Genomic DNA, 18,527 nt, shown 5'->3' with positions numbered 1-18,527 from the left:
TCATTTTCATTTTGAAAACATTGATTGAAAATCACCCCAAAATGACCACTTCCAAACAGTTTTTGGTCAATGCTTTCTTTATTTCTTAGGTAAACTCAATAAATTTTGACTCATTTTACGCAGAATCTCACGCTGAATCCAAATCTGGAATTTAAATTCAGATCCGACAACAAATAACTGAGTTATAGCCGTTTGAATTTTTGGGTTGTCGCCAGATGGCCAAATTTTTGAAGGTTCCAAACAATTCATGCTCGATATCTCGAAAACTATTTCAGATATTGGAATGCGGTTTGCGGCATCGTTTTTCTCGCGATTTTTTACATAAGAAATCGTTTTTAGATTTTCCAAAAGTCGAAATTTGCAAATTTTCGCAAAAATTCATGACTAAAACTATGGCCAAACTTCTCATATCGATATCTCGCTTATTTTTTAGAGTAAACTCGAGTTATTATACATCAGTGAACGCACAATTTTACGCAGATTCCAAATCTGGGATTTAAATTCAGATCCGACAACAAATAACTGAGTTATGGCCGATCAAAGTTTCGGATAGTTGATTTTCATTTTTTCTCATTTTTCCCAATTTTCAAAGTTAAATATCTCGGAAACTATTAGAGATATTGAGATGCGGTTTGCGCCATCGTTTTTCTCGGCTCATTTTACGTTAGAAAAAGTGCTTAAAAGCCCAAAATTCGATAGTCGATTTTTCGCGAAAAAAAATTGCGACTCAAACGATGAAAATTTTTCAATTTTTTTATTTTTGACCATAACTCGTAAACCGTTTGTTTGATCGATCTCAAATTGGGCCAGTGGATAGATTTTGAGCTCCTCTTTCGACTGATATATAATTCAATGCTATTAAACGTCATTTTCATTTTGAAAACATTGATTGAAAATCACCCCAAAATGACCACTTCCAAACAGTTTTTGGTCAATGCTTTCTTTATTTCTTAGGTAAACTCAATAAATTTTGACTCATTTTACGCAGAATCTCACGCTGAATCCAAATCTGGAATTTAAATTCAGATCCGACAACAAATAACTGAGTTATGGCCGTTTGAATTTTTGGGTTGTCGCCAGATGGCCAAATTTTTGAAGGTTCCAAACAATTCATGCTCGATATCTCGAAAACTATTTCAGATATTGGAATGCGGTTTGCGGCATCGTTTTTCTCGCGATTTTTTACATAAGAAATCGTTTTTAGATTTTCCAAAAGTCGAAATTTGCAAATTTTTGCAAAAATTCATGACTAAAACTATGGCCAAACTTCTCATATCGATATCTCGCTTATTTTTTAGAGTAAACTCGAGTTATTATACATCAGTGAACGCAGAATTTTACGCAGATTCAAAATCTGGAATTTAAATTCAGATCCGACAACAAATAACTGAGTTATGGCCGATCAAAGTTTCGGATAGTTGATTTTCATTTTTTCTCATTTTTCCCAATTTTCAAAGTTAAATATCTCGGAAACTATTAGAGATATTGAGATGCGGTTTGCGCCATCGTTTTTCTCGGCTCATTTTACGTTAGAAAAAGTGCTTAAAAGCCCAAAATTCGATAGTCGATTTTTCGCGAAAAAAAATTGCGACTCAAACGATGAAAATTTTTATTTTTTTTTATTTTTGGGCATAACTCCTAAACCGTTTGTTTGATCGATCTCAAATTGGGCCAGTAGATAGATTTTGAGCTCCTCTTTCGACTGATATATAATTCAATGCTATTAAACGTCATTTTCATTTTGAAAACATTGATTGAAAATCACCCCAAAATGACCACTTCCAAACAGTTTTTGGTCAATGCTTTCTTTATTTCTTGGGTAAACTCAATAAATTTTGACTCATTTTACGCAGAATCTCACGCTGAATCCAAATCTGGAATTTAAATTCAGATCCGACAACAAATAACTGAGTTATGGCCGTTTGAATTTTTGGGTTGTCGCCAGATGGCCAAATTTTTGAAGGTTCCAAACAATTCATGCTCGATATCTCGAAAACTATTTCAGATATTGGAATGCGGTTTGCGGCATCGTTTTTCTCGCGATTTTTTACATAAGAAATCGTTTTTAGATTTTCCAAAAGTCGAAATTTGCAAATTTTTGCAAAAATTCATGACTAAAACTATGGCCAAACTTCTCATATCGATATCTCGCTTATTTTTTAGAGTAAACTCGAGTTATTATACATCAGTGAACGCAGAATTTTACGCAGATTCCAAATCTGGAATTTAAATTCAGATCCGACAACAAATAACTGAGTTATGGCCGATCAAAGTTTCGGATAGTTGATTTTCATTTTTTCTCATTTTTCCCAATTTTCAAAGTTAAATATCTCGGAAACTATTAGAGATATTGAGATGCGGTTTGCGCCATCGTTTTTCTCGGCTCATTTTACGTCAGAAAAAGTGCTTAAAAGTCGAAAATTCGATAGTCGATTTTTCGCGAAAAAAAATTGCCACTCAAACGATGAAAATTTTTCAATTTTTTTATTTTTGACCATAACTCGTAAACCGTTTGTTTGATCGATCTCAAATTGGGCCAGTGGATAGATTTTGAGCTCCTCTTTCGACTGATATATAATTCAATGCTATTAAACGTCATTTTCATTTTGAAAACATTGATTGAAAATCACCCCAAAATGACCACTTCCAAACAGTTTTTGGTCAATGCTTTCTTTATTTCTTGGGTAAACTCAATAAATTTTGACTCATTTTACGCAGAATCTCACGCTGAATCCAAATCTGGAATTTAAATTCAGATCCGACAACAAATAACTGAGTTATGGCCGTTTGAATTTTTGGGTTGTCGCCAGATGGCCAAATTTTTGAAGGTTCCAAACAATTCATGCTCGATATCTCGAAAACTATTTCAGATATTGGAATGCGGTTTGCGGCATCGTTTTTCTCGCGATTTTTTACATAAGAAATCGTTTTTAGATTTTCCAAAAGTCGAAATTTGCAAATTTTCGCAAAAATTCATGACTAAAACTATGGCCAAACTTCTCATATCGATATCTCGCTTATTTTTTAAAGTAAACTCGAGTTATTATACTTCAGTGAACGCAGAATTTTACGCAGATTCCAAATCTGGGATTTAAATTCAGATCCGACAACAAATAACTGAGTTATGGCCGATCAAAGTTTCGGATAGTTGATTTTCATTTTTTCTCATTTTTCCCAATTTTCAAAGTTAAATATCTCGGAAACTATTAGAGATATTGAGATGCGGTTTGCGCCATCGTTTTTCTCGGCTCATTTTACGTTAGAAAAAGTGCTTAAAAGCCCAAAATTCGATAGTCGATTTTTCGCGAAAAAAAATTGCGACTCAAACGATGAAAATTTTTATTTTTTTTTATTTTTGGGCATAACTCCTAAACCGTTTGTTTGATCGATCTCAAATTGGGCCAGTAGATAGATTTTGAGCTCCTCTTTCGACTGATATATAATTCAATGCTATTAAACGTCATGTTCATTTTGAAAACATTGATTGAAAATCACCCCAAAATGACCACTTCCAAACAGTTTTTGGTCAATGCTTTCTTTATTTCTTAGGTAAACTCAATAAATTTTGACTCATTTTACGCAGAATCTCACGCTGAATCCAAATCTGAAATTTAAATTCAGATCCGACAACAAATAACTGAGTTATGGCCGTTTGAATTTTTGGGTTGTCGCCAGATGGCCAAATTTTTGAAGGTTCCAAACAATTCATGCTCGATATCTCGAAAACTATTTCAGATATTGGAATGCGGTTTGCGGCATCGTTTTTCTCGCGATTTTTTACATAAGAAATCGTTTTTAGATTTTCCAAAAGTCGAAATTTGCAAATTTTCGCAAAAACTCATGACTAAAACTATGGCCAAACTTCTCATATCGATATTTCGCTTATTTTTTAGAGTAAACTCGAGTTATTATACATCAGTGAACGCAGAATTTTACGCAGATTCCAAATCTGGGATTTAAATTCAGATCCGACAACAAATAACTGAGTTATGGCCGATCAAAGTTTCGGATAGTTGATTTTCATTTTTTCTCATTTTTCCCAATTTTCAAAGTTAAATATCTCGGAAACTATTAGAGATATTGAGATGCGGTTTGCGCCATCGTTTTTCTCGGCTCATTTTACGTTAGAAAAAGTGCTTAAAAGCCCAAAATTCGATGGTCGATTTTTCGCGAAAAAAAATTGCGACTCAGACGATGAAAATTTTTATTTTTTTTTATTTTTGGCCATAACTCCTAAACCGTTTGTTTGATCGATCTCAAATTGAGCCAGTAGATAGATTTCGAGCTCCTCTTTCGAATGATATATAATACAAAGGTATTAAACGTCGTTTTTACATTAAAAATAGTGATTGAAAATCACCCCAAAATGACCACTTCCAAACAGTTTTTGGTCAATGCTTTCTTTATTTCGTAGGTAAACTCAATAAATTTTGACTCATTTTACGCAGAATCTCACGCTGAATCCAAATCTGGAATTTAAATTCAGATCCGACAACAAATAACTGAGTTATGGCCGTTTGAATTTTTGGGTTGTCGCCAGATGGCCAAATTTTTGAAGGTTCCAAACAATTCATGCTCGATATCTCGAAAACTATTTCAGATATTGGAATGCGGTTTGCGGCATCGTTTTTCTCGCGATTTTTTACATAAGAAATCGTTTTTAGATTTTCCAAAAGTCGAAATTTGCAAATTTTCGCAAAAACTCATGACTAAAACTATGGCCAAACTTCTCATATCGATATCTCGCTTATTTTTTAGAGTAAACTCGAGTTATTATACATCAGTGAACGCAGAATTTTACGCAGATTCCAAATCTGGGATTTAAATTCAGATCCGACAACAAATAACTGAGTTATGGCCGATCAAAGTTTCGGATAGTTGATTTTCATTTTTTCTCATTTTTCCCAATTTTCAAAGTTAAATATCTCGGAAACTATTAGAGATATTGAGATGCGGTTTGCGCCATCGTTTTTTTCGGCTCATTTTACGTCAGAAAAAGTGCTTAAAAGTCGAAAATTCGATAGTCGATTTTTCGCGAAAAAAAATTGCGACTCAAACGATGAAAATTTTTCAATTTTTTTATTTTTGACCATAACTCGTAAACCGTTTGTTTGATCGATCTCAAATTGGGCCAGTGGATAGATTTTGAGCTCCTCTTTCGACTGATATATAATTCAATGCTATTAAACGTCATTTTCATTTTGAAAACATTGATTGAAAATCACCCCAAAATGACCACTTCCAAACAGTTTTTGGTCAATGCTTTCTTTATTTCTTAGGTAAACTCAATAAATTTTGACTCATTTTACGCAGAATCTCACGCTGAATCCAAATCTGGAATTTAAATTCAGATCCGACAACAAATAACTGAGTTATGGCCGTTTGAATTTTTGGGTTGTCGCCAGATGGCCAAATTTTTGAAGGTTCCAAACAATTCATGCTCGATATCTCGAAAACTATTTCAGATATTGGAATGCGGTTTGCGGCATCGTTTTTCTCGCGATTTTTTACATAAGAAATCGTTTTTAGATTTTCCAAAAGTCGAAATTTGCAAATTTTCGCAAAAATTCATGACTAAAACTATGGCCAAACTTCTCATATCGATATCTCGCTTATTTTTTAGAGTAAACTCGAGTTATTATACATCAGTGAACGCAGAATTTTACGCAGATTCCAAATCTGGGATTTAAATTCAGATCCGACAACAAATAACTGAGTTATGGCCGATCAAAGTTTCGGATAGTTGATTTTCATTTTTTCTCATTTTTCCCAATTTTCAAAGTTAAATATCTCGGAAACTATTAGAGATATTGAGATGCGGTTTGCACCATCGTTTTTCTCGGCTCATTTTACGTTAGAAAAAGTGCTTAAAAGCCCAAAATTCGATGGTCGATTTTTCGCGAAAAAAAATTGCGACTCAAACGATGAAAATTTTTATTTTTTTTTATTTTTGGCCATAACTCCTAAACCGTTTGTTTGATCGATCTCAAATTGAGCCAGTAGATAGATTTCGAGCTCCTCTTTCGAATGATATATAATACAAAGGTATTAAACGTCGTTTTTACATTAAAAATAGTGATTGAAAATCACCCCAAAATGACCACTTCCAAACAGTTTTTGGTCAATGCTTTCTTTATTTCGTAGGTAAACTCAATAAATTTTGACTCATTTTACGCAGAATCTCACGCTGAATCCAAATCTGGAATTTAAATTCAGATCCGACAACAAATAACTGAGTTATGGCCGTTTGAATTTTTGGGTTGTCGCCAGATGGCCAAATTTTTGAAGGTTCCAAACAATTCATGCTCGATATCTCGAAAACTATTTCAGATATTGGAATGCGGTTTGCGGCATCGTTTTTCTCGCGATTTTTTACATAAGAAATCGTTTTTAGATTTTCCAAAAGTCGAAATTTGCAAATTTTCGCAAAAATTCATGACTAAAACTATGGCCAAACTTCTCATATCGATATCTCGCTTATTCTTTAGAGTAAACTCGAGTTATTATACATCAGTGAACGCAGAATTTTACGCAGATTCCAAATCTGGGATTTAAATTCAGATCCGACAACAAATAACCGAGTTATGGCCGATCAAAGTTTCGGATAGTTGATTTTCATTTTTTCTCATTTTTCCCAATTTTCAAAGTTAAATATCTCGGAAACTATTAGAGATATTGAGATGCGGTTTGCGCCATCGTTTTTTTCGGCTCATTTTACGTCAGAAAAAGTGCTTAAAAGTCGAAAATTCGATAGTCGATTTTTCGCGAAAAAAAATTGCGACTCAAACTATGAAAATTTTTCAATTTTTTTATTTTTGACCATAACTCGTAAACCGTTTGTTTGATCGATCTCAAATTGGGCCAGTAGATAGATTTTGAGCTCCTCTTTCGACTGATATATAATTCAATGCTATTAAACGTCATTTTCATTTTGAAAACATTGATTGAAATTCGCCCCAAAATGACCACTTCCAAACAGTTTTTGGTCAATGCTTTCTTTATTTCTTAGGTAAACTCAATAAATTTTGACTCATTTTACGCAGAATCTCACGCTGAATCCAAATCTGGAATTTAAATTCAGATCCGACAACAAATAACTGAGTTATGGCCGTTTGAATTTTTGGGTTGTCGCCAGATGGCCAAATTTTTGAAGGTTCCAAACAATTCATGCTCGATATCTCGAAAACTATTTGAGATATTCGAATGCGGTTTGCGGCATCGTTTTTCTCGCGATTTTTTACATAAGAAATCGTTTTTAGATTTTCCAAAAGTCGAAATTTGCAAATTTTCGCAAAAATTCATGACTAAAACTATGGCCAAACTTCTCATATCGATATCTCGCTTATTTTTTAGAGAAAACTTGAGTTATTATACATCAGTGAACGCAGAATTTTACGCAGATTCCAAATCTGGGATTTAAATTTAGTGTCTTTATGATGTCATGGCTTTTGTAGTATCAGAGGAAGATTAACACCTAAAACTATTTGGTTTGTTTTAGTCGGAAAAAGAAATGAGCACTGAAATGTCCGACAAGCTGGCTGCGGTTACATCAGCATATAAAAACAACAATGATCTACAAGAATTGAAGAAGTCGTTAAATGAGATATTTTTGAGGAAGCGCCACTTGCGAAGGACTAACCTTGGCTCTTGGCTCTTGGATCAGTTGGAATTAGAGCAATAATCAATTACCATTAATTAAGAATGGATAGTTTCGTCCATTTCAGATTGTTTCCCTCGTCTTTTTTAGGTAAGCCAACAAACATGTTCCTAATGAAACTTTTTCACACTTTTTGCAAGAAGGAGGGAGAGTGTCGAGTTTGTGTTTTTTTATTTTATTAATACTCCTTTAGTTTAATTTGAGGGTATTGTTTTTTATCATTCTTCCTTATTCCTGCAAATGGTTTTGATTCAAAAATTGTAAGTTTTAAAAACAAAAGTTTAGCCCTCTGGTGAGAGGAGGCGTGAACTATCAACTTCGGCGTTATTCCGCTAGGTGGCTTTTATGGAAAAACTTCTCTCACTTTTCGGTGTAAATAAATACAATAAACTACTTAACTTGTTAATTTTAACCTCAGAAAAACGAATCTGAACTTTGATTTAAGATTTACGACTTTGTTAATATTTTATTTAATATTATTTATGGACAGATCTGTTGACGCATGTCCTAGCTTCTATGCTTCGTTGACAGATTGCTTGAAGCGGGAAATTGAATTTTAAAATTTTTAATTTGCATTTTCTCAAAAAATCTTACAGATAGCGAGGAACGGAGACGAAAAATGGATGTGGAAATGTCAAATTATGCCATGTGCATAGTTTCGTGTCGATCTGCAAACTTTCGCGTTTTTCGCCAAAAAAAGTTCAAAGACTAAACATCATGGATTTTTGGCGATTTCGACAAAAAATAAAATCTCTTTGAAACCGACTTTTTCCATCAATTTGGACCTCAGGAACAAGAATCCGTCAAAGATTTTTCGATCAGACGCTCCGTTAATGTTTTATTAATTTTTCAAACTTTTATTTGGTTTGCAGTTTTTCGATGAAAATTAAAGCAAGAAAATACTCTTTTTATTAATTTTGTCCTCAGGAGTAAGAATCTAAAGTCTGATTTAACATTCACGACTTGGTTACGATTCTATTAATTATTAAAAATTATTGTGTCTCTATCTTAACGTATGTCTTAACTTGACTATTTTGACAGCACACATTGAGGTTATGTTCATGATTTAACGAGAAACTACCAGAATTCTTTACTGTTTACTTTCTCGTTCTTCTGGGCATGGTAGCAAAGAAATTACACAAGTTAAGAAGTTCATTTGAAGCTATTTAGAGTTGGAGTTGATTTGCAACAAATTGATGGGTCTTTATTGAAATTTTTAAACGCAGGTAAGCTGAAAACTGTTTGAATTCCAGCCTTGAAATGTTTCGTGGTATTTCCAGGTTCCAACTTCATTACCAGAGTTTATCATTAAAGAGACTGAATCGATGGATGATACCCATAGCCTAAGATGTCGAAAATTCGGTTGTCGTCGCTCAACGCTGAAGGACTCTGCAAGTTATTGCACAGAATTGAAGAAACCACCCATTCAGTGCTCCCAGAGTACAGTGAATTGATCCATCACGAAAAAGGTGCTGCTTTACTGCAATATGGATGAAAAAGGTTAAATTCAAAGTCAAATGTTCTTTTTCCAGTGGTTGAAGATGTCGTTCAGTGACTGGGAGATGTTTCAAGTGTTGCCTTATTGCATTGCGGGAGCACGAAGTTTGCAATGTTGAGTCTACGAGCAGAAAACGAGTATTCTCCTCTAGAGAAGAGCCAAAGGAACTCAACCAACGGAAACAGGGCATCATCGAGATGCAGTTGTCAAGAAAGAAAATATGTACTACAAAGGCTCTGAAGGTCATCTGGTGTCTTGTGAGCTATTTTGTGAAGTCAAGGAAACATCATTTATTGGTTTCTTGAAAACGCGAGATCTGTTTGTTCAGGAAGGATGGAAGGTTTGTTTGTTTTCTTTTCTCTCCATTCATGGTCTCACCTTAATCTCTTAGTTGCAGCTTAACACAACTTTGTTGTCTTTCCTGTTGGTCAAGAAGCAGGCGCAATTAAAAGCTTTGCCGTGAAGAAACAGCAATTGACTGCACAGAGTAAGAAGAGTTTTTCAGGTGAGATAAACAAACATGTTCTTGATGAAACTTTTTTACACTTCTTGCAGGAAGGAAGATGGTGGAAGGCGTGATATTACATCAACACTCAACTCAGGCATAGGAATGATGCCGAAGAGAGGATGCGATATCTCGAGGTTTTATAGGCTAAACAACTCCGGACTGACCGGACTATCCAGATACTTTGGGTGACAGTGCGGCGCGCGCGCGCGCTGTCGACTGAAGAGTCTGTTGATTTCGCTCAAGGATGGAATCGAAAGCGATCATTTCTGTGTCGAAGCTCTTCGAAATCGGGGAAGACTCAAAACCAAACACAAGTTTAGGTTTGTGGTTTTTCTTAAACTAATTTTGTTGATTTAGGAGAAAACGTTGCCAGAATTCGCCGACGAAATAAGAAAGTTGAAGGCGATGATCGTCAAACACGAAAACAGAATTCGAGCGTTGTTGTCTTATCATTTCTAAACAAGTGCTCAAATCGTTTGCAATTTTCGCTTCTACTTAATTATTATGTCATTTTTTATCACCCCAAAGTGGCTCTTTAATATATATTATCTACGATTGTTAAATGTCTAGTTATAGAAGATTATAATATTTTTATGAAACAAATTTTCGCGAAAATTCATGATTAAAAAAACAATGCCAAACTTCTCATATCGATATCTCGCTTGTTTTTTGGTGTAAACTTGCGTTATTATACATCATTTTACCCATCGGCCACGGTGGATTATTCCCACGGACATTTACCCATTGTTAATCCCATCCTGATCTGAAGGCTTTGGATCACATCCCTTTGGTCCGTCCAGAGGTCGATTCTCCACCCACATCTAGCCCTTAAGATCTTGTACTTGAAGTTGGTATGGTTCCTAGCCTGCGAATTTACGTTCTTTTTCTTTTTGGCGAAGTCAGAAACGCAGCTGCTGGTGGTGCTGATGCTAGTGACAAGTTGTCACGTTCCAAATGTTGCAGGTGAAGCGAGAGTTCCACGACTTCCGATGCACGTGACGTTGACTCCGCGGAAGCTTAGCCCTTCTTCGTTTTCACCGGCCTCATCTTCAGTCTCTCTGCCTCTTCGTGGTCCTCACCGCCCAAACACGGTACAAGAAATTCACGGCTTTCATCCAAGTCGTCTTCTCGGTTCTAATCCTCCTGAAATCAACCCAGAAAACGGAAGAATGCTACCAACCCGTTTGACAAGAAGTGGCTCAACTGAAAAACGATATTAAAATCCGCTCGGTTTCGAACAGTTTTCGCACCATCTTCGATCACGCAAGCAGTCCGCGAAGAGTGCAGCTCGTTTTACAGCGCGATCAAATCGACAAGAGGTACAACTTGTACACGTTCGAAATCACCACGAAAGTGCAAGCGGGGATTTTAAGGGGGGACACTTTTCAACAACGAGGTGGGGGGTTCAAGATACAAGTCGGGTTAGACGAAATCGGCTGTCTCGCTTGTAGTAACAACAATTTAACGACGGTCAAAAGACCGAAAGAAGCGAGATTTAATGTAAGGAGTGTAGTCGAGGCGGTTTTCAACGTCTTTCTAAGTCCTGTTGTAGTTTTTAAGTAGAAACTTTGTACTCATTAATTTATTCATGTTAATGTTCGTGTTATTAATAAATTTCTTTAAATTTGCCGGTTCTTATTTGGGCTGTGTGTGATTGGTTGAAAACTAAACAGTCGCGACTGATATTTGAAATTTAATCGAAACCCTCTTGAAACATTTTTTTTTCATTAATTTAGACTTCAGGAACAAGATTCTGTACTCTAAAGTCGGATTCAAAACGTAATTATAAGTTTACTTAAAATTTGCAATGTAGGTAGGCAACCAATTATACACACATTATGCATTCATTTTTCAATGTAAATAAATACAATAAACTACTTAACTTGTTAATTTTAACCTCAGAAAAACGAATCAAAACTTTGATTTAAGATTTACGACTTTGTTAATATTTTATTTAATATTATTTATGGACTAAAGATAGGACAGATCTGTTGACGCATGTCCAAGCTTCTATGCTTCGTTGACATATCGCTTGACGCGGGAAATTGAATTTTGAAATTTTTAATTTGCATTTTCTCAAAAAATCTCACAGATAGCGAGGAACGGAGACCAGAAATGGATGTAGAAATGTCGAATTATGCCATGTGCAAAGTTTCGTGTCGATCTAAAAACTTTCGTGTTTTTCGCCAAAAAAAGTTCAAAGGGGTTAATCCATGGATTTTGGCGATTTTGACAAAAAATAAAATCTTTTTGAAACCGACTTTTTCCATCAATTTGGACCTCAGGAACAAGAATCCGTCAAAGATTTTTCGATCCGACGCTCCGTTAATTTTTTATTAATTTTTGAAACTTTTATTTGACTTGCATTTTTTCGATGAAAATTAAAGCAAGAAAATACTCTTTTTATTAATTTGGTCCTCAGGAGTAAGAATCTGAAGTCTGATTTAACATTCACGACTTGATTACGATTCTATTAATTATTTAAAATTATAGTGTCTAAACATAGGACAGGTATCTTAACGTATGTCCGAACTTGATTATTTTGACAGCACACAAACAGGTTATGTTCATGAATTTTAAAGTTAAATATCTCGGAAACTATTAGAGATATTGAGATGCGGTTTGCGCTATCGTTTTTCTCAGCTCATTTTACGTTAGAAAAAGTGCTTAAAAGCCCAAAATTCGATAGTCGATTTTTCGCGAAAAAAAATTGCGACTCAAACGATGAAAATTTTTCAATTTTTTTATTTTTGACCATAACTCGTAAACCGTTTGTTTGATCGATCTCAAATTGGGCCAGTGGATAGATTTTGAGCTCCTCTTTCGACTGATATATAATTCAATGCTATTAAACGTCATTTTCATTTTGAAAACATTGATTGAAAATCACCCCAAAATGACCACTTCCAAACAGTTTTTGGTCAATGCTTTCTTTATTTCTTAGGTAAACTCAATAAATTTTGACTCATTTTACGCAGAATCTCACGCTGAATCCAAATCTGGAATTTAAATTCAGATCCGACAACAAATAACTGAGTTATAGCCGTTTGAATTTTTGGGTTGTCGCCAGATGGCCAAATTTTTGAAGGTTCCAAACAATTCATGCTCGATATCTCGAAAACTATTTCAGATATTGGAATGCGGTTTGCGGCATCGTTTTTCTCGCGATTTTTTACATAAGAAATCGTTTTTAGATTTTCCAAAAGTCGAAATTTGCAAATTTTCGCAAAAATTCATGACTAAAACTATGGCCAAACTTCTCATATCGATATCTCGCTTATTTTTTAGAGTAAACTCGAGTTATTATACATCAGTGAACGCACAATTTTACGCAGATTCCAAATCTGGGATTTAAATTCAGATCCGACAACAAATAACTGAGTTATGGCCGATCAAAGTTTCGGATAGTTGATTTTCATTTTTTCTCATTTTTCCCAATTTTCAAAGTTAAATATCTCGGAAACTATTAGAGATATTGAGATGCGGTTTGCGCCATCGTTTTTCTCGGCTCATTTTACGTTAGAAAAAGTGCTTAAAAGCCCAAAATTCGATAGTCGATTTTTCGCGAAAAAAAATTGCGACTCAAACGATGAAAATTTTTCAATTTTTTTATTTTTGACCATAACTCGTAAACCGTTTGTTTGATCGATCTCAAATTGGGCCAGTGGATAGATTTTGAGCTCCTCTTTCGACTGATATATAATTCAATGCTATTAAACGTCATTTTCATTTTGAAAACATTGATTGAAAATCACCCCAAAATGACCACTTCCAAACAGTTTTTGGTCAATGCTTTCTTTATTTCTTAGGTAAACTCAATAAATTTTGACTCATTTTACGCAGAATCTCACGCTGAATCCAAATCTGGAATTTAAATTCAGATCCGACAACAAATAACTGAGTTATGGCCGTTTGAATTTTTGGGTTGTCGCCAGATGGCCAAATTTTTGAAGGTTCCAAACAATTCATGCTCGATATCTCGAAAACTATTTCAGATATTGGAATGCGGTTTGCGGCATCGTTTTTCTCGCGATTTTTTACATAAGAAATCGTTTTTAGATTTTCCAAAAGTCAAAATTTGCAAATTTTTGCAAAAATTCATGACTAAAACTATGGCCAAACTTCTCATATCGATATCTCGCTTATTTTTTAGAGTAAACTCGAGTTATTATACATCAGTGAACGCAGAATTTTACGCAGATTCAAAATCTGGAATTTAAATTCAGATCCGACAACAAATAACTGAGTTATGGCCGATCAAAGTTTCGGATAGTTGATTTTCATTTTTTCTCATTTTTCCCAATTTTCAAAGTTAAATATCTCGGAAACTATTAGAGATATTGAGATGCGGTTTGCGCCATCGTTTTTCTCGGCTCATTTTACGTTAGAAAAAGTGCTTAAAAGCCCAAAATTCGATAGTCGATTTTTCGCGAAAAAAAATTGCGACTCAAACGATGAAAATTTTTATTTTTTTTTATTTTTGGGCATAACTCCTAAACCGTTTGTTTGATCGATCTCAAATTGGGCCAGTAGATAGATTTTGAGCTCCTCTTTCGACTGATATATAATTCAATGCTATTAAACGTCATTTTCATTTTGAAAACATTGATTGAAAATCACCCCAAAATGACCACTTCCAAACAGTTTTTGGTCAATGCTTTCTTTATTTCTTGGGTAAACTCAATAAATTTTGACTCATTTTACGCAGAATCTCACGCTGAATCCAAATCTGGAATTTAAATTCAGATCCGACAACAAATAACTGAGTTATGGCCGTTTGAATTTTTGGGTTGTCGCTAGATGGCCAAATTTTTGAAGGTTCCAAACAATTCATGCTCGATATCTCGAAAACTATTTCAGATATTGGAATGCGGTTTGCGGCATCGTTTTTCTCGCGATTTTTTACATAAGAAATCGTTTTTAGATTTTCCAAAAGTCGAAATTTGCAAATTTTTGCAAAAATTCATGACTAAAACTATGGCCAAACTTCTCATATCGATATCTCGCTTATTTTTTAGAGTAAACTCGAGTTATTATACATCAGTGAACGCAGAATTTTACGCAGATTCCAAATCTGGAATTTAAATTCAGATCCGACAACAAATAACTGAGTTATGGCCGATCAAAGTTTCGGATAGTTGATTTTCATTTTTTCTCATTTTTCCCAATTTTCAAAGTTAAATATCTCGGAAACTATTAGAGATATTGAGATGCGGTTTGCGCCATCGTTTTTCTCGGCTCATTTTTCGTTAGAAAAAGTGCTTAAAAGCCCAAAATTCGATGGTCGATTTTTCGCGAAAAAAAATTGCGACTCAAACGATGAAAATTTTTATTTTTTTTTATTTTTGGGCATAACTCCTAAACCGTTTGTTTGATCGATCTCAAATTGAGCCAGTAGATAGATTTCGAGCTCCTCTTTCGAATGATATATAATACAAAGGTATTAAACGTCGTTTTTACATTAAAAATAGTGATTGAAAATCACCCCAAAATGACCACTTCCAAACAGTTTTTGGTCAATGCTTTCTTTATTTCGTAGGTAAACTCAATAAATTTTGACTCATTTTACGCAGAATCTCACGCTGAATCCAAATCTGGAATTTAAATTCAGATCCGACAACAAATAACTGAGTTATGGCCGTTTGAGTTTTTGGGTTGTCGCCAGATGGCCAAATTTTTGAAGGTTCCAAACAATTCATGCTCGATATCTCGAAAACTATTTCAGATATTGGAATGCGGTTTGCGGCATCGTTTTTCTCGCGATTTTTTACATAAGAAATCGTTTTTAGATTTTCCAAAAGTCGAAATTTGCAAATTTTCGCAAAAATTCATGACTAAAACTATGGCCAAACTTCTCATATCGATATTTCGCTTATTTTTTAGAGTAAACTCGAGTTATTATACATCAGTGAACGCAGAATTTTACGCAGATTCCAAATCTGGGATTTAAATTCAGATCCGACAACAAATAACTGAGTTATGGCCGATCAAAGTTTCGGATAGTTGATTTTCATTTTTTCTCATTTTTCCCAATTTTCAAAGTTAAATATCTCGGAAACTATTAGAGATATTGAGATGCGGTTTGCGCCATCGTTTTTCTCGGCTCATTTTTCGTTAGAAAAAGTGCTTAAAAGCCCAAAATTCGATGGTCGATTTTTCGCGAAAAAAAATTGCGACTCAAACGATGAAAATTTTTATTTTTTTTTATTTTTGGGCATAACTCCTAAACCGTTTGTTTGATCGATCTCAAATTGAGCCAGTAGATAGATTTCGAGCTCCTCTTTCGAATGATATATAATACAAAGGTATTAAACGTCGTTTTTACATTAAAAATAGTGATTGAAAATCACCCCAAAATGACCACTTCCAAACAGTTTTTGGTCAATGCTTTCTTTATTTCGTAGGTAAACTCAATAAATTTTGACTCATTTTACGCAGAATCTCACGCTGAATCCAAATCTGGAATTTAAATTCAGATCCGACAACAAATAACTGAGTTATGGCCGTTTGAATTTTTGGGTTGTCGCCAGATGGCCAAATTTTTGAAGGTTCCAAACAATTCATGCTCGATATCTCGAAAACTATTTCAGATATTGGAATGCGGTTTGCGGCATCGTTTTTCTCGCGATTTTTTACATAAGAAATCGTTTTTAGATTTTCCAAAAGTCGAAATTTGCAAATTTTCGCAAAAATTCATGACTGAAACTATGGCCAAACTTCTCATATCGATATCTCGCTTATTTTTTAGAGTAAACTCGAGTTATTATACATCAGTGAACGCAGAATTTTACGCAGATTCCAAATCTGGGATTTAAATTCAGATCCGACAACAAATAACCGAGTTATGGCCGATCAAAGTTTCGGATAGTTGATTTTCATTTTTTCTCATTTTTCCCAATTTTCAAAGTTAAATATCTCGGAAACTATTAGAGATATTGAGATGCGGTTTGCGCCATCGTTTTTTACGGCTCATTTTACGTCAGAAAAAGTGCTTAAAAGTCGAAAATTCGATAGTCGATTTTTCGCGAAAAAAAATTGCGACTCAAACGATGAAAATTTTTCAATTTTTTTATTTTTGACCATAACTCGTAAACCGTTTGTTTGATCGATCTCAAATTGGGCCAGTGGATAGATTTTGAGCTCCTCTTTCGACTGATATATAATTCAATGCTATTAAACGTCATTTTCATTTTGAAAACATTGATTGAAAATCACCCCAAAATGACCACTTCCAAACAGTTTTTGGTCAATGCTTTCTTTATTTCTTAGGTAAACTCAATAAATTTTGACTCATTTTACGCAGAATCTCACGCTGAATCCAAATCTGGAATTTAAATTCAGATCCGACAACAAATAACTGAGTTATGGCCGTTTGAATTTTTGGGTTGTCGCCAGATGGCCAAATTTTTGAAGGTTCCAAACAATTTATGCTCGATATCTCGAAAACTATTTCAGATATTGGAATGCGGTTTGCGGCATCGTTTTTCTCGCGATTTTTTACATAAGAAATCGTTTTTAGATTTTCCAAAAGTCGAAATTTGCAAATTTTCGCAAAAATTCATGACTAAAACTATGGCCAAACTTCTCATATCGATATCTCGCTTATTTTTTAGAGTAAACTTGAGTTATTATACATCAGTGAACGCAGAATTTTACGCAGATTGCAAATTTGGGATTTAAATTTAGTGTCTTTATGATGTCATGGCTTTTGTAGTATCAGAGGAAGATTAACACCTAAAACTATTTGGTTTGTTTTAGTCGGAAAAAGAAATGAGCACTGAAATGTCCGACAAGCTGGCTGCGGTTACATCAGCATATAAAAACAACAATGATCTACAAGAATTGAAGAAGTCGTTAAATGAGATATTTTTGAGGAAGCGCCACTTGCGAAGGACTAACCTTGGCTCTTGGCTCTTGGATCAGTTGGAATTAGAGCAATAATCAATTACCATTAATTAAGAATGGATAGTTTCGTCCATTTCAGATTGTTTCCCTCGTCTTTTTTAGGTAAGCCAACAAACATGTTCCTAATGAAACTTTTTCACACTTTTTGCAAGAAGGAGGGAGAGTGTCGAGTTTGTGTTTTTTTATTTTATTAATACTCCTTTAGTTTAATTTGAGGGTATTGTTTTTTATCATTCTTCCTTATTCCTGCAAATGGTTTTGATTCAAAAATTGTAAGTTTTAAAAACAAAAGTTTAGCCCTCTGGTGAGAGGAGGCGTGAACTATCAACTTCGGCGTTATTCCGCTAGGTGGCTTTTATGGAAAAACTTCTCTCACTTTTCGGTGTAAATAAATACAATAAACTACTTAACTTGTTAATTTTAACCTCAGAAAAACGAATCTGAACTTTGATTTAAGATTTACGACTTTGTTAATATTTTATTTAATATTATTTATGGACTAAAGACTGTTGACGCATGTCCTAGCTTCTATGCTTCGTTGACAGATTGCTTGACGCGGGAAATTGAATTTTAAAATTTTTAATTTGCATTTTCTCAAAAAATCTTGCAGATAGCGAGGAACGGAGACCAAAAATGGATGTGGAAATGTCAAATTTTGCCATGTGCATAGTTTCGTGTCGATCTGCGAACTTTCGCGTTTTTCGCCAAAAAAAGTTCAAAGACTAAACATCATGGATTTTTGGCGATTTCGACAAAAAATAAAATCTCTTTGAAACCGACTTTTTCCATCAATTTGGACCTCAGGAACAAGAATCCGTCAAAGATTTTTCGATCAGACGCTCCGTTAATGTTTTATTAATTTTTCAAACTTTTATTTGGTTTGCAGTTTTTCGATGAAAATTAAAGCAAGAAAATACTCTTTTTATTAATTTTGTCCTCAGGAGTAAGAATCTAAAGTC

At 34.4% G+C, this 18,527-nt stretch overlaps 1 protein-coding gene across 1 annotated transcript; it reads left to right on the top strand.

The window, feature by feature from the left end:
- The first annotated feature begins 9,896 nt into the window (after nucleotides 1-9,896).
- On the top strand, nucleotides 9,897-10,980 carry LOC148180683 (uncharacterized). The gene is made up of 2 exons (XM_088049748.1): nucleotides 9,897-9,983; nucleotides 10,627-10,980. Exons 1-2 carry the CDS (start codon nucleotides 9,908-9,910, stop codon nucleotides 10,881-10,883), a joined length of 333 nt encoding a protein of 110 aa, XP_087905874.1. The 5' UTR covers nucleotides 9,897-9,907; the 3' UTR covers nucleotides 10,884-10,980.
- The last annotated feature ends 7,547 nt before the right edge of the window (nucleotides 10,981-18,527 follow it).

Source organism: Gnatocerus cornutus, chromosome 1 (assembly GCF_029298725.1).
Source record: "Gnatocerus cornutus isolate USDA-ARS CGAHR chromosome 1, icGnaCorn1.1, whole genome shotgun sequence".
Classification (NCBI taxonomy): Eukaryota; Metazoa; Arthropoda; class Insecta; order Coleoptera; family Tenebrionidae; genus Gnatocerus; species Gnatocerus cornutus.
This window is presented reverse-complemented; position numbering and strand designations above follow the sequence as displayed.

Excerpts from the sequence above, each read along its gene's own strand:
- LOC148180683 (XM_088049748.1), top strand. The coding sequence starts at position 9,908 with ATGGAATCGAAAGCGATCATTTCTGTGTCGAAGCTCTTCGAAATCGGG. Across the intron at positions 9,984-10,626 it reads AAAACCAAACACAAGTTTAG|GTGAAGCGAGAGTTCCACGA; the intron begins GTTTGTGGTTTT and ends CAAATGTTGCAG.